The sequence below is a fragment of the Pristiophorus japonicus genome, chromosome 16 (genome assembly GCF_044704955.1).
Source record: "Pristiophorus japonicus isolate sPriJap1 chromosome 16, sPriJap1.hap1, whole genome shotgun sequence".
NCBI lineage: Eukaryota > Metazoa > Chordata > Chondrichthyes > Pristiophoridae > Pristiophorus > Pristiophorus japonicus.
The window spans coordinates 108,173,624-108,190,169 of NC_091992.1; the positions used below are offsets into that span (position 1 = coordinate 108,173,624).

Genomic DNA, 16,546 nt, shown 5'->3' on the forward strand with positions numbered 1-16,546 from the left:
TCAGGATGATGTATGACTTGGAGGTGACGATCTCATCTTCTTGGTAGAGGTTACATGGTTGGGAGGTTCTGTCAAAGTAAGCTTGATGAGTTGCCATACTGCATCTTGTAAACAGTACATAATGCAGCCACAATCTGGTGGAGGAGGATGTTGAGTTTTTGACTGGTGCACCAATAAAGCAGACTGTTTTCTCCTGGATGGTGTTGATATGTAAAATAAAATAGCAACCTTGACTTAATAGATGACGCAGTATCTTCTTCAGATCTGTACAGTTCTTTCATTGACCGAAATAAGCATTCACTTGTTTTCTCTCAGGAACTGACATTGCTGCAGGAGAGGAGGTGGCCATCAAGCTGGAATGTGTGAAAACCAAACACCCACAGTTACACATTGAGAGCAAGATCTACAAGATGATGCAAGGAGGAGGTAAAGTTTTCCTTCACCTTATTGGCCTGGCCCACTTCATTCAGCATTCTATATTCAATGGCTTAGGTTGGATTAAAAATGACTTAAGTGCTTGCTTATGGCAACACTGCTAGATAGTTAAGAGTACCAAATGCTTGATGGGAAGCAAGTTCATGGTAAAATAGTTTTGTGGCATTTTCCTTGCCTTTGTCACACACACAATACTCAGTGGCAGAGTTAGTTTCTGATCTTTCCATTCCCCCCCCCCACCCCCAATCTACCCCAGTCATTACATATCCAATTTGATAATGGATATTACATGTGAGTGTTAATAAAACCAAAATGGTTTTTCAGTTCAATAGTGTGAATCTGAATTTATTTAACAGGACATGTTAATCTGAAGAGATGAAGTGGCAAAGTATCACCGGGGAAAGTTAGTCGATTGTACCCAATATTGTGGTGACGTTAAGGCCAATATATCAAGGATTTTACTTGATGCTATCTGCGCAGTGGTTACTTGGAAGCAAAGTATTATTGTGTTAATCTGCCAGCGCAGGGTAAGCGCTTTGTTGCAGTGGTCCAGACTATTCTGTACAATTGGCTCCTCCGATCCCTGGCTCCAGTTTCTACACTACTCTGTGCTACTATCTGTAATAGAATAAATGTGGGAGGATGTTCGATTAGCTATCACAGGTATGAATTTCCTCTTTCTGTGAATGCAGTAGAACGCCACATATAAAGTTTTCCTCAATGATTCTGACCCAGTGCTGTTTGGAACTTTATGTTTGCGTATGTGTTTCCTCATTCAATACTTGTGTCTCCTTGATACGGATCTCCTAATTGCATATGGAATCTAACTGCTTTCATATAGGAGGAAGTGCATACCTATGGTAGCTAATCTGGTATTGTGTAGTAGCTATTTTATAGATGGATTTCATACCAAGTATTTATCACTAATTTCGCTCTTCCACGCCTCTCCTAAACATGACTTCTTGCTAGGGTATAATTCCTTAGGGGCCACATTCCCTCTAGTACGTACTTCAATGGCTATTATTTGTGTGTGAACATTAATAGTGCGTGTCACCAGGCCATTCGACCTGATTCTCACCCAATAGCCACCTGTGTGTTTTCGGCAGAATTTAATGGTCAGGATTAGGAAGAATTTAATATAATGGTCTAAATAGCCTGCAATGATAAAGAAGCAGCGCAGCACTTCCACTGGCATTGGAGGTTTTATGTTTTCATTCTCAGAATTTAGGTCCTTGCTGTAGGGCCCGACCCCACATCAGTAAATGGTCTCCTCCTCTGCTGTGCTTGAACAGGTTGTGAATGTTCATTCTTTTGGACAATATGGGATTGATTTGAATTGCTATCCTTTAGGTCATGGACTGGCCAAATATAATAAACAATATCTGTAGCCATAAACCTTGAACTTTATCAGCTCCATCTGCTATTGTTGGGCACTGCTCTTCAAATAACATACATACAAGAAATCCATTTTTTTTTAAACTAATGGAAGTGTCCATTTTGGGTGTAAATCGAATGAGTTCTGAGGTGTGACTTGGAAAAATGGCAGATTTGTTGTAGCTGTCAGTTATTCTTGGATAATATAAATATAACTTATACAATGTTGTACATGCATATATTACGGGGATTGTAATAAATTCAAGTTTAATAAAACAAACTTTTCACGTGGAAGTAGAGGTTTTAAAAACAAAACTAGGCTTTAGAAATGGTTGTTAAAGTGGAAATTGCAATTAAGCAAGTTGCAAATAAACGAGTATGATTGTATTTTTCTTTAATGGTGAGTGGTTCCCTCTGGAGATGTTGAGACAACCAGGTATTGATTTTTTTTTTAAACTTCAATGATCTAGCTCCCTCACATTGGGCCCAAGTTTCCACATGATTTGCGCCTGATTTTTAGGAGCAACTGGTGGAGAACGGACTATCTTAGAAATCGCAATTCTCCACATTTTATTTTCTGCAGTTCTAGTCGGAGAACAGTTCTACTTTGGAACAGAATTTTTTCTTGACGCCTGATTTCAAAGTTTTCACAGTGAAAACGTACTCCAAACTAAGTTAGAATGGAGCAAGTGAAGATTTTTGTAGAACTGAAAGGTTACAAATTAGGTGTCCAGAACGAGGAGGGGGGGGAGGGGAAGTCATTAAATTCTACAATAAATCCTTATTTATACTTCTACAAATATTATACAAATAAATCCAACCTGAATAAACATATTTATAAGCAAAGAAAAGATTAAATAAACCATCTTCCTACCTGTGTGAAAGTGCTTCAGGCATGGAGAATGCTGCAGTCAGCCTGAGGCGCCCGTTCTTCCCGTGGGGGGGGGGGGGGGAGGAGGCGCCCGTTCTTCCCTTCCCGCGGGGGGGGGGGGGGGGGAGGAGGCGCCCGTTCTTCCCGCGGGGGGGGGGGGGAGGAGGCGCCCGTTCTTCCCGCGGGGGTGGGGGCAAGGAGACAGTGAGAAGGCTGCAAGTGCTGATGGCAATGTGCTTTTATTAAAAAAAATATTCAAAAATTAAACCGCTATAAAGAACTACAAAAATGGCCGAGTGCCAATGTTTTTTTCACATTGAGCATGCGCGAATGCTCCAACGTGCACGCGCAGCGTTGCCGGCAGGAAAAAAACTAATTTAAATAGTACCCGCCCCCTCCCACTTACAAAATCGGCGCGAGTGTAGGCTCCGCCCCCCCCCCCGGGCGCCGCGCCAGGCAGACAAGGAGCTGCAGAACGCTCCAGAATCGCGAGTTTTTTTTTTTAGGCGCCGTTTTAGGCACAAAAAACGGGCGCCCAGCTCGGAGGGGTGCCCGTTTTTTATCGTGTGGAAACTTAGGCCCATTATTTCAGTGTCTTAAACTGCTTTTATACTGTGCAAGACCATTTACAGGATCGTTTCAACTGTTCTTTCCGCAAGTTCACTTTCTGGTTGCAGCCTAGTGTACGAGACCTGGATGTCAGAAGTTGATACCGCCAGCACAGGTCTGAGTGCAGTATAAAAGCAGTTTAAAACCAGTGTCTCTGGAAAATGTGAGTATTCATGGCAGCATTAAAAAATGATAATTGAGGCCTTTTCATTTTAATTACTTAAAGAACGGCGATGGCTTTTTCTACAGAGGGGTTTAATAAAAGTTGGATTAATGTATTTGTCTTGCTGATTAAAATGTTAAGTTTTTCATATCCGCTTTCAGAAAAACAGATTTGCACAATTTCTGCTGGGTCCATATCCGCAATGTCAAATTTACAATACAAGTCTCATCTGTTTTCCTGCTAGTTGTTGAAATTGCACTTTTATACAATTGGCAGGATCGCAAACTAGGAGGTACTTTATTTTTTTTGTTCTGTGGTACCCTGATAGCTTGCTTCTCTGCACAAAAGTTTTTTTTATTTTCTCCAGTCAAGTTCAAAAGTTTATAGAAAATTCAGATTTCTTGCACAGGTGCTGTGCGCATGTCAATGTGTTGTGCTCATGTGTAATTATTTTATGGTAGCTTTTTTCCTTCAGTTTTCATGTTACTAGTACAAATGCAATGATCAAGATAAGTAGTATAATAAAACACATAGGGGCAGATAAAGCAGTACGTGCAACGTTTTAGAAGTGGAGTTGACAACCACATTCATGCATCTTAGACCTAATTTGAGTCTTGTGCAACGGGCCAAGGTGGGTTTTGGGGAGTTTAGATTGTCTATTAAACAAGCTAATTGTCTATTAAACAAGCTAATTGATCTTGCTCCTAAATTTGTAGGTAGAGCCCTGTAGATTTACCATGTGGTAAGCAAAAGATCCAGCTGTGGTCCAAAATTAAACTAGCTGGAGTTTTCAAAACATTTAGCATAATGATCTTCTTCCCTGGGCATTGTTTTAAGAAACTTCAAATGATAACTTGTTTGTGCTCATGTGGAAAGAATGTTGTAACATAATGCAAATGCCCTTTCTAGTTATTTCCTGCAGAAAGTGTGGCCGCCATTTCCCTTGATGCAGTGTTTTGCTGGACAGAAGGTGGCACTGTGCGCCAGCACCAGACACAGTCCATTTTATTCTAGAGAAATTCTAAGGCCATTGGTTTGCATCACATCATCAAAGAGAAGTTGATGGGTGGATGTTGGCTTGCATCACGGATTGTGGTAATGAATTAATAAAATTATTTAATTGCTGCAAAGTGCCACTGGTTCTGCTTGGTATTCAGCCACCAAGCTTTCTCCATGATCACCTAAGTTATCACATGAACTGAGAAAGGACTGTTTTGAACCTAAAACTGGTTTCTTCCAACCAAAGTTGGATAATTTGGTTATCGGAGATAAAGTGACATGATGTGGAACAACCATGAAAGAATATACTGTTCTATTTTGGATGTTGCTATGTATAACAAGCTGAAAATCAGCTTTGAAATATTCCCAATATTTAACTTTGGAAAATATTTGTCTGCACTTAATGTCCATCAATTAGAGTTGTGGCCTGTAGTTTGAAAAGTCTCTCTCTCCTTTGAAGACCAGATTTATATGTTCACATACACATACAACAGATAAAATGTAACCTTGGAAACCCAGCTTTAAGTAAGACCTCTGATCCTAAACCTTGAAGTTAGCAGAAATGCAAGTTCATAAATGTTTTAGGCTTTCTTTGTACCTACCTATCTTAAGTCTGTTTCTTGTGTAGTTGGCATTCCCACCATCAAGTGGTGTGGTGCAGAGGGAGATTACAACGTGATGGTAATGGAGCTGCTTGGACCAAGTCTCGAGGATCTCTTTAACTTCTGTTCTCGTAAATTCAGCCTGAAGACAGTCCTCCTCCTCGCTGATCAGATGGTAGGAAATATTCTTGTGTGTTTATGGAATGACCAGCTAAAAGATAAAACCTATATATTTTTTTTCTCTCCTTCCCAGTTTGCACCCACTAACAGTATCCTGATATAATGCATACCTTTCTTTCCACCAATTGTCTATATATCTTCAATTCAAGAGATTTGTGACGAAAGGGAGTGGAGCAATGTAGTGTTTTAGGGCTTCAAGTGGGTTTGTGATCACTATTTCCCATCTGTATTCCTGGTTCCAGTTGTGGAAAGGCACTAAGTGGAAACTAGGTGCTTCTCTGCCACCAGAACAGGAGCAAGAATAAAAAAAGGATCCCTCTCCATGAACCCCATCTGGCTCTTGATTGTCTGCATGGGTGTCGTTATGATCTACCACTTTTTGCATCAATGCAGAAATTTTCTGATACACATTGATGCAAAAGTGCCACATATCCAGGGAGCCTGATCCCAGTTTGATTCCCATGTACACTAAAAACATGCAGTGTGAGGCCCATTGTGATGCAAAAGCAGACGTTTCCAATTGCGCTCTCCTAACATCAAAAATGAACAATTCAAGACCTTTGTAACTGGATTCAATGAGATTACTCGTAGCAAGAGATCTGGGTGAGAGGCTATTGTTTCATTCAATAGTTTTGGCTTAAAACAATGCCAATATATAAACAATTACATGTAGGATTGTGAATTTCAACCTATTTTATAATATGTAAATAGCTCATTTCAATAGCTTCATCACTAACTTTGACTCCCAACTAGAATCCAGAGTTAAATCTTGCTTTGTCCCTGAATTACCTTTAAATGATTGGTGGGGAAGAGATTACTAATCCTGTATCATTCAAGAATTCTTCCTGGATAGTCAATGCAGGATTGATGGAGCTTGAAAGGTGGGCTGCCTTGTTCTCCCAGTTATGGGCAGGTTGGATGCCAGGGTTGATGATTCAACTTCATCATATTTTTTTTTTTAAAAAGGGAAATCCAGGTGGGCTCTCTGACTTTTCACAAACACAAAAGCTGTTTTTCCTCTTTGTATTCAGATCAGCAGAATTGAGTACATTCATTCGAAGAATTTCATCCATCGCGATGTGAAACCTGACAACTTCCTAATGGGGTTGGGAAAGAAAGGCAACCTGGTCTACATTATTGACTTTGGTCTAGCAAAAAAGTACAGAGATGCACGAACACACCAGCATATACCATACCGTGAAAATAAGAACCTCACAGGAACAGCCCGATATGCCTCGATCAATACACATTTGGGAATAGGTAGGCAGAGGAGTTCTCCTGAATTACCTTGTGTGTTAGAAACACTTGGGTTTATAATAATATTCTTTACATATCACGCACATCATGTTAGATTGGTGGTAAGACTTCAAATCCGCAAGCATGTTATTTTTCTTCAACCAACACAACCAGAACCAGATTGAATGGTAATTCATCTCTCTGCCGTTTGTGGGATTTTGCTATGCAGAGTGGCAATTTGTTTGCCTACATCACTGTCACTACATTTCAGAGCAATTCATTATGTGAAGTATTTTGAGATGTCCAAGAAACATGATCAGGAACTGCATATAAATAAGTGTCTGTCTGTCTGTCTTGTTTCTGAAAAATTATATATTCACTCAATTTTAAGATTAACTAGGCTTTGGAAAGTAAAACCTGCAATTATTCTAGTGTGTACAGTGGGTACTATAGTAAAGTGGGGTGGCTAATTCACATTTAATAGTTTGGTAACTATTTGAAAAACGGATTTTACTGTAAATGTAATTGGTTTCAACTTCGATTGTTCTGTAATGGTATCCCAATCTAGTGTGCACATTTCTTCCCCCCCCCCCCCCCAGAACAAAGCCGCCGTGATGATCTGGAGTCCTTGGGCTATGTTCTGATGTACTTTAACTTGGGATCATTGCCTTGGCAAGGTCTGAAGGCTGCAACAAAGAGGCAGAAGTATGAGCGCATTAGTGAAAAGAAAATGTCGACGCCCATTGAAGTGCTGTGCAAAGGTTACTCGTGTACGTATAAAGATTATGTAAAACCCGAAGTGTTAATGTATTGTCTTCCTGACAACGATATGGAGAGCTATGCTCTTGATCCCCAAGGTCATGTGGCCATCTGTCGCAATGTTTTGTCTTGTAGCAATCTGTTCCTAATTTGTGGTATTAAATTGTGGGAAATGAGCCTAAATGACTTCAAAATTACAACATACTAGCTGGTAGGAGTAGTTGGTTCCCAAAATTTGACGGTTGTGAAAGAAGCCCGAAGGCTGCTTATTACATGAAACTCATATTTTGCTTGGTGAGGTGAATTTCTATTAGTACTCAGCCAGGCTCCTGCGCAGTGTCCCTGCAAGGTATTACGTCTCCGGATGATGGAGGGATTTTAGAAAACTGACCTAGATCAGAGCTGACTGATTCAATTTGCAGGACTGTAACAGAGCAAAATTATTTGGAACTGAAATTTTTAGATTTGTGATCCTGACCCCCACCTCTCCCAGCAACTGTCAGGGAGACGATGGGGTGGGGAGGGGGAGGAGGAGAGTAAGAGGAGATCATTCAATTTGTAATCCTCAAATACTAACATTTTTGTCTTTTTCCTTAAATACCTTCCCTTTAGTGCCCCACCACATTATGGTACATCCCACATTTTCTTTTGGGGGTGGGATGGGGCAGTTAGTTTCATGAACTCTGGCGATCTTGTAAATGGGCCAAATTAAACCAAACTGGAGAAAAATCCTTACATAAGATTTTCATTAAGATTAATTAGGCATCAAGTGCTTACAGGGGCTAAAGCACAACATGTTTCAACTAGATTTGGCCTGCTTTGTCTAGATTTGAAAGTAACCACTTAATACAGATTTGACTGTTTGATTATCTTGAGCTTTTCAGACAACATTTACTATGGAAGTTAATTCTCAAATCCTTCTGTGGATGAGGGGGATGGCATGTAGCACAACCGAGTTTGAACATGTAAGTAATTTACTGTCCTTTTTCTCGTTCCCCACAGCGGAGTTTGCCACATACTTGAACTTCTGCCGCTCTCTGCGTTTTGATGACAAACCAGACTACTCTTACTTGAGGCAATTGTTTCGTAATCTCTTTCACCGACAAGGCTTCTCCTATGATTATGTCTTTGACTGGAACATGCTCAAATTTGTACGTTTATTTTGTGTTCAATGCTGATGTGGCAGAAACGTGTTCTGTATATAATCACATAAATGTCAAGTTCTAATGACAAAATTAAACTGAAATATACTTCAGTGCTTTGTAAATAACCTCTTTGCCAAATATGTAATCCTATCTGTGTTAATTCTTCAAATTGGTCGTAATCTGATCTCTGGGTCAAGAAAGTTGAGGGTTGAGCCTCACCCCAGAATTTTATCGTATAATCTTCAGTGACACTCCAATGAGAGAGTGCTACCTTATTAGAAGTAATGTTCAAAGGGAACAGTAGCATAATGGTTTATGTTATTGGACTAGTAATCCAGATGCCTGGACTAATGATCCCGATACATGAGTTCAAATTACGGCACAGCAGCTGGGGAATTTAAATTTGGTTAAATAAATAAATCTGGAATAAAAAGCTTGTCAGTAATTGTGACCATGAAATACTGGATTGTCGTTAAACTCATCTGATTCACTAATGTCTTTTTTAGGGAGGGAACTCTGCCGTTGTTACTGTGATTCCAGACCCCTCAGTTGTACCAAAGAACAATGGTTCAAGAAGATGGCTACCCACCACCTTCTTGAGGGCCACTGGGGATGGGCAGTAAATGCTGGCCTTGCGATGCCCACATCCCAGGAACAAATACATTTTTAAAAACCTGAACCATCAGAACCACCTTGCCTTTTTGTGGTTTAGATGAATTTTATAGATCCCTTGGCACTACTGAAAGAGCAGTGTGTTTTGGTATCCTGGTCATCATTGTGGGTACTTGCTGTGTGCAAATAAAGCTCGTGCTAGTGGTAACTCTTCAACTGAACTATCTATTCTTAATCCCTTTTCCTCACCCTTTTATATTCCTTTTCAATTATCTAATTCTCTTAAATTATCTTAGTCTGTGTCGGCAGTAACTTGTAAAGAATTCCATACTCTAATAACCCTCTGTGGGAAACAGTTTCATTCTCTTTTTGATAATCCGGAGTTGACATCCTCGTTACATAATCAACAACCAACCAGTGGAAACCATATTTCACTATTTACCCCCTCAAAATCTTTTATTATGAAGATCTTTACTGAATCTCTAACCATTTCTGTTCCAGTGAAATATCACCAATTTTTCACTGAAAAATCTCATCTGCAGCTTTTGCAATATTTGTGATTCCAAGGTGTTCAATTTCACATGTCCTGGGTGCAATTTGTACTACCAACTGCTTATGTAGGAACATTCAGAAAAATCTCTTGACTGTAACAGAGAGCACAGGATTTCAGCAGAACAATGCTTGCTGGTCATGGAACTGTTGGCACCAGCCAGTAGTTTGAGGGACTAGATTTTCATGAGGCCCTTCACATTACAGTTGAACTTATCAATCATTAGCCTTCAAAATCAAACTGTTTCCCAGATAGTTTTGGCAACTTCCTTGACGTGGTTCCAGAAGGCACATTTTATCCCTATTTAGTTTGTAGATGACTCACAACATGTGCTTTCCCAACATTATTTAGACCAAGCCATGATGAGGGTATATACAGAATGGAAGGCATTTGTTATCTTAAGGTGAACACTTTGTCAGTTGTGGCATTAGTGTCTCCACCCTGACTTCTTTTTTTTGATTTAAGCCTGATAAACCTGTAAATGGTATCACAGAGCATCCCCTGAACTGTTTAAAATCCCCGTCATTTGTCCAGAGTTAAATATCTTCAGTATCCTGTCCCGTAACATGGGGATAATGCTGATCAAGTCGCTCCTCAGAATATTTAGTTGTTTACTATTGATTTCAGTTCGAGAGAATGATTGATCGTTTTTTCAGAAATGTGCCTCAATTAATGTTTTCTTCCCTCTGATCATTTCAGGGGGCCAACAGAGCAGCAGATGATGATCGCGAGCGGAGAGAGCGGGAGGAAAGAATGCGGCACGGTCGAAATCCAGCCGCACGTGGATTACCCTCAACTGCTTCTGGAAGGCTGAGAGGAAATCAAGAAGTGGCACCACAGGCACCTCTCACACCCACGTCCCACACTGGTAAAATATAACCACTAACTGCATTAACAGAACCGGTGGTATCAGAATGTCTGTTCTGATCTGTATAATATGGCAGCTGGATGTGAACTTGATGATTTTTTTTGTACAGTTCAATTTTACTATATTTTTTAAAGAAAATAAACTAAAGTTTGGTAGCATTGCATTTTGCTATCCGTGCCTCAATCATTCTTAAGTTTCCATCATAAATAAAACACATGCATTTGAAGCATATCATCATAGGCAGTCCCTCGAATGAGGATGACTTGCTTCCACGAGAGTTCAGATATTTCAATGAAGGACCCGATGTTCCAGTCCTGAACTCCAGTTGAGGGGGTGGAAGATGCCTGTGCGTAAATTTCTTTAACGTGTGGTGACCGTGCACATCAGCCACCACGTGGGCTTGACGGAGCTAGGCCTTTTATCCAGTGGCAAGGATTAACCAGGATGACTGGAGACCTGCTCTGCTTGAAGCATATGGGGTACTAAAGAACAGCAAAGGATGCACAATTGTGGCGAGAGTTGTTTAGGTGATCTGCAAATACGGAGGTCGGGGAAGCTAGTAGCAGAAACAAAAGTACTTCCATTAGCTGTAAAACACTTTGTGACATCCTGAGGTTGTGATGGATGCTATATCAATGTAAGCTTTCTTTTCAAGCAGCCTTTAATTATCTCCCCTAATTATTTCCTGTGTTTTAATAGAACAGTCTGATTATCACCTGTTTATGCTTAGTTAAAATATATAAATATTCTAATTGCTAGCAGATGCACAGCTTCTATTTTGAAAGCTCTAATAACCACCTGTGTTTTGTTGATGATTAGAATGGTGATATTTTCTTATAGGTGTGAAAAAGATAGATAGACATTTCCAGGAATCAATCAAAACAAAATTTGTGCGCTAAGAGTTCCCTTAGAAAGTCACAAACAATCCTCCCTCAACTAGTCCTGCCCTGTCTCTCTCTCTCTCTCTCCATTGCTAACACCAGGAGTCCACCAGTGAACCAGACCTCAGATTGAATGAGCCCCCAGTTGAGGCAAACCTCAGCTCTACCTTCCACAGTCCTACTAAACACTAGGTTTCCCCTTCACAGTAATGCCAGATGAAAGGACGTTCATGCTGTCAACCTTCAGCTCCACTGCAGTTGTCAATCACCAGGACCCCCATTCCAGTTGTGTCAAATCCCAGGACCATTCCCCAGTGCTACCAAAGCACAGGACTGCACCCAAGTGCCGCTAAACCCCAGTACTGATAAATGCCAGATGTTTACCTCCAATTGGTACATCTTGCCGACTATTATGCGCCACGATTGGCAGGAAGCTGTAATTACAAGTTAACATAGGATGTTTTTCATAAATGGATATAGGAATTTCTAATGGAAAAAGTTGAGTATATGTGTGCAGATACAAATTTTTTTAATACACACTCAACTACTAGATTTTAACCATGGCTCAAATACTGGCCTGGCTGTTCACAACCAGATCTGACTCTACCACAAAGCAGTGCTATTGCTTCATTTTCTTGGACAAAACTGTTTACTACTCCAAGATCATCACTGAGCGCAAAAACAACTCCAAACTCCTCTTCTGCAGCGGTCATTTGATCTTTTCCTTTCACACCCTCATTTTCATCTCTGACTCTTAATGTGAGGCGCTCATGTCCAAAATCAAAACCATACTTTTTGAAGTGGAACCCATTCCCTTGCTACAGTCTCGCCTCTCCCACTACTCCTTATAGATTTTGCTTCTACCTCGCTCACGGCTCTAAATCCCATTAGCGAAGGTCACAGATCAATCATGTGTGACTTGCAACCGTAACTTTATCCTCGTTCTCTTAAATGTCTCTGGAGCTTTCGACAGCATTGACCAATCCATGCTCCTCAAATGTCTCCTTTGAAATCCATGTTCACGACGATGCTTTTGTCTGCCTCCATTTGTATTTGTCAATTTGTGGTACATTGCCTCCAATGGCTTTTCCTCCTGGCTTGCACCTTGCCACATCTCTTCCTGCTTTTAAAACCCTGCATCTTCGGTTCTCTCTCCTTCCTGGCTAACACACACTATATATTTCTCATAATCGCTGTCCACTCTTCTGTCATCCTAATAAGCATTTTAAGATGTCTTCCTGCAAGTGAAGAGCCATCTTGGAGTGCTGGCTGAGACAAAGGACTTCAGGTATGCATTTGTGCTTCTTCATGGCCCTTGTTTCAATCCTAAGGATAGGGTGGAATCTGGATTCCTCGATTATGATGCCCTTCAAGACAGTTCTTTATGCATTACTGTGGAATTTACAGTTTAAAGCATTGCTTACCACAGTGAAGGGATAAACAATCACATGGAGTGGTTGAGGTGAATAGCAGAGATGCATTTAAGGGAAAGCTAGATAAGTGCATGAGGGAGACAAATAAAAGGATATGTTGGTAAAGTAGGATGATGTAAGGTGGGAGGAGGCTCGTGTGGAGCATAAACATTGACGTAGACCTGTTAGGCCTGTTTCTGTGCTATAAAATTCTATGTACCAGCTATATTAAATATCTGAAATAATACTTAGACATGTAGTTTGTCAGTGGAGTGATAGACACCAGTTTTAAAAAGTTGAGCAATCGAGTGTTTAGTTCTTCAGTAAAGGTTTTATGCCTTGGACTGTGAAACTGGTATGATGTAGGCTGCGATCTTGATCTGCTTACTGGGCTCACTGAGATGAGGGCTAATTGCACATTAATTTATTAGTTTTTTTAAACCTAATATAATTATAGCCTTGTTGATGTTGCCAATGCCGATTGAATTACAAGTTTCCCCAAATTGGGTGATGTAGAAAGTACATGGAGTAGAACAGAGCACAAGTACGAACCGATGATTAGGTTACGAGCGATGAGGTAATCAGTACAGGAGTAATATGGTGGAGTGGAGAGTTTAGGTTTTATCAAAAGTACTGCAGAAGATTTAATAATTGGGGAGCCCCTGTTTGGACAAGTGCATGCATGGATATTGAGTGAGAACTGCACTGTAATACCCACTGTGGCTAAACTGCTCACCAATAGTTACTGTCCAGGTTCACACGTGAATAATGACAACCTGGATTAAGAGGGTGTATCTCGGGCCATACACCTGAAATGAGCTGATCATTTTTGAGAAGAAAATTGCTGAGAAACATTTTTTTAACTACAGTTCTTATCCTTTGGTTTCAAAAGGGCAAGCAGATGATCTGTTCTTGGGCCTCTCTTTTGTGCTGTCCAAACAGCCATTAGTAACAGCTGCTTCCAAATCTATCACAACAACTGGTCACCACTCAGTTGTGACTGAGAATGGGAACTGCTGTTGGTGGAATTAATTCATAGCCCTACCATAGGGGCTTGCTACAGTGGACACTTAAGAAATTGCAATTTTTGGCTCCATTTGTAAAATTATACATTCAGAATAAATTGTGAAGAGGTTTTGTATAGTCATTATCTAGTTGTGTATTAAACCATTCATAGTCATTTTCAAAACTTCCCATTTTCAAAATGCTCCACGTATATACCCATGTTTTCACAAGAAACAAACATTTTAAACTTTTATGGTGGACAATTCGGGCTATGGTTCAATAAGTTCATAAAGTAAATTACCATATATTATTGATATAGGTTTACTTTGATCAGTTTAAATCCAATTCAAGTATATTTTTAATTAGTAAATAATTGCATTTATCATGTATTGTGTCACCACTGCATTCTTGACTGTTAAGGGTACGATGCTTCACAGTTAAGATTTGGTTTCTGTGTAAAATTAGAGGCTTACTAAAGGTCATCCATTGCCAGGATAGTGCAGCTTAAATTGCGGAGTTTTGCCTTTGTTCACCAGTTGCAACCTAGGGTCAAAGAGCAGGGGCCAGCCATGTATGTATCCAGCCCCATAATTCAGGAGGTGATCTGTGTAAAAACTTGAATATCTCTACGGTAGGAATGGAAATGTTTAACACATTTGTTTCTTGTGAAAACATCAGTGCATATGTGGAGCATTTTGAAAATGGGAAGTTTTCAAAATTGCTTTGAATGCAGTTTAATCCACAACTGGATAGTAGGGCTGGAGATTCATTTTGATACCGAAGCTTCGCTTCTCTTTTACCCATAAACACCCCTGGTTCACAAAATAAACTTGACGGTGTCATGCTTTAAAACAGTCACTAAACAATGAATATTCAAATTACTCGTTGGATATTTTTCCATGATTGTGAGGTGGGACTGGCTTAAACTGATGTTTTCACATTTATTCTTCAGCCAATACGTCTCCACGTCCTGTTTCTGGCATGGAAAGGGAGCGGAAAGTGAGCATGAGGTTACATCGTGGTGCTCCTGTTAATGTTTCCTCGACAGATTTAACCGGACGTCAGGACACATCACGAATGTCAACATCACAGGTACAATCAGTACAAAACATTAAACTCCACATGGTGTATTTCCTAAATTCGATGCAATGTAGAGAATGTTTTTAATGATTTGGAGGGTTTTAAACTAGAATTTGGCCAACTTGCTGCAAAAGCAAAAACCAGAAATAAAATGCTGGTATCAGTAAAAGTGACCATGAAGCTGTCAGATTGTCGTAAAAAAATCCAACTGGTTCACTAATGTCTTTTAGGGAATGAAGCCTGCCGTCTTTACACAGTCTGGCCTATAAGTGACGCCAGTCTCACATCAACACAGTTGACCTGCCCTTTGAAGTAGCCTAGCAAGCCACTCGGTTGTGCAGGGTAACTATGGATGGGTGATAAATGTCAGCCTTGCCAATGACACCCACATCCTGAGTTGAGTAAAACCTTAAAACTTGATGCAATTGCATCATTTGGAAACTTTTTAATTTTTTTGTTTTTTCTCTTCCCACCATGCCCGTGCCCTGCATCCCCCAGGTGGTGACTGCTCATATTGGGGTGTAGTTTCATGGGCTGTGGCAGCTCTCTATTGTCATTCTCAAGTTGTGATCCTTTTGTGAGCCAAGGTGGTGATGTTCAAACCTGGCATAGTTAAGTCATCACCTACCACGCTATATATACCATTACTTGGAAAAAAATTAGCTTCCAATAAGGGTCCTCTGGATTGTGACCAGAAGGAGAAACTGGCTGAAAGTAGTAACCACCAGATCAATGGGAAAGAGCTGTTGAAGCTTTTGGCTGATACTTTCAGCACACTATTTGATCCCTGTTACATTACTCCTTTGGTTTTCTATCCTCCCTCTGGTGACCATCAGTTATCGAAAATATTTCATGTCTTATGGCTAGATTAAGAAAAACATGGCCATTGGTTGACCTTTTCATTGTATTAGATGTTTTCATATTGTGAATTGTTTGCCAGGAATGGCAACAACAAAATAGCTAATTCCTAAAGGGGCAGGTTGTTCGATTATTAATTATTTGATTCCATTCAGATGAGAACTACGAAAAGATTAACTGAGATCAGGCCTAAGAATGTTATGATAAATTGTAACATTAAAGCCACTGCTCTGACGATATTCAGTCAATGCATATTTATTTTTAAACCTTTCCCCGTGGCCAAATAAAGCTTCCACAACAAGCATCTGAAATCGTACCTTTGTGATTCCTACCTGCAGTTTGACTATTAATACTAGACCAATATTTAAATCTTTAGTGTGCTGGAATCAGGAGTTTTGTTGTGTGCTATTAACTGATCATTCTTCTGACCATTAAGGAAATGCACACTGTCCATTCAATTGCCCTTTCTGTCTTAATTCTTTCTCGCTCTCACACCAGTGCATTTATTATGTTCTTTAATCATATGTTAGCTTTGTCGTGGTGACTGGATTACTTCAGACAAGTTAATGCATGTGAAATATCAAACCTTAGAGGTAACAATTAATTTTAAATTGTGTATAAATGGATTCCAGTTGCTCCAGTTACCTTTTTTGTGTGGAGCTTTTAACCTTAATTAAAAATATAAATATTTCATCATTTGTGAACCTTCATCTTTTCTCAAGGCCCTACCTTAGTTTAGACTGAATTGAACAGCAATCCTTGAATCATGGACTAGCAGTATCAGTACTATTCAATAACTAGAGTTTAAAAGAATAATATACCAGAGTGTGACTAATTTGAAGACCTTTCCCTTGTCTATCCGATCCATATAACTCTCACTCGCACCTGTAGCAGTCAACAATTTTGT

General features: G+C 39.9%; 1 protein-coding gene across 5 annotated transcripts in view; it reads left to right on the top strand.

Annotated features, from left to right (window-relative positions):
- Nucleotides 1–16,546, top strand: part of LOC139226702 (casein kinase I) — a 48,467-nt gene that overhangs the window by 14,004 nt on the left and 17,917 nt on the right. For all 5 annotated transcript variants that reach the window (XM_070857659.1, XM_070857658.1, XM_070857657.1 and 2 more), the window contains exons 2-8: nucleotides 316–426; nucleotides 5,080–5,228; nucleotides 6,265–6,493; nucleotides 7,069–7,239; nucleotides 8,231–8,379; nucleotides 10,235–10,403; nucleotides 14,654–14,793. In XM_070857659.1, coding sequence (XP_070713760.1) covers nucleotides 316–426; nucleotides 5,080–5,228; nucleotides 6,265–6,493; nucleotides 7,069–7,239; nucleotides 8,231–8,379; nucleotides 10,235–10,403; nucleotides 14,654–14,793 — 1,118 coding nt within the window. The remainder of the gene's footprint in view (nucleotides 1–315; nucleotides 427–5,079; nucleotides 5,229–6,264; nucleotides 6,494–7,068; nucleotides 7,240–8,230; nucleotides 8,380–10,234; nucleotides 10,404–14,653; nucleotides 14,794–16,546) is intronic.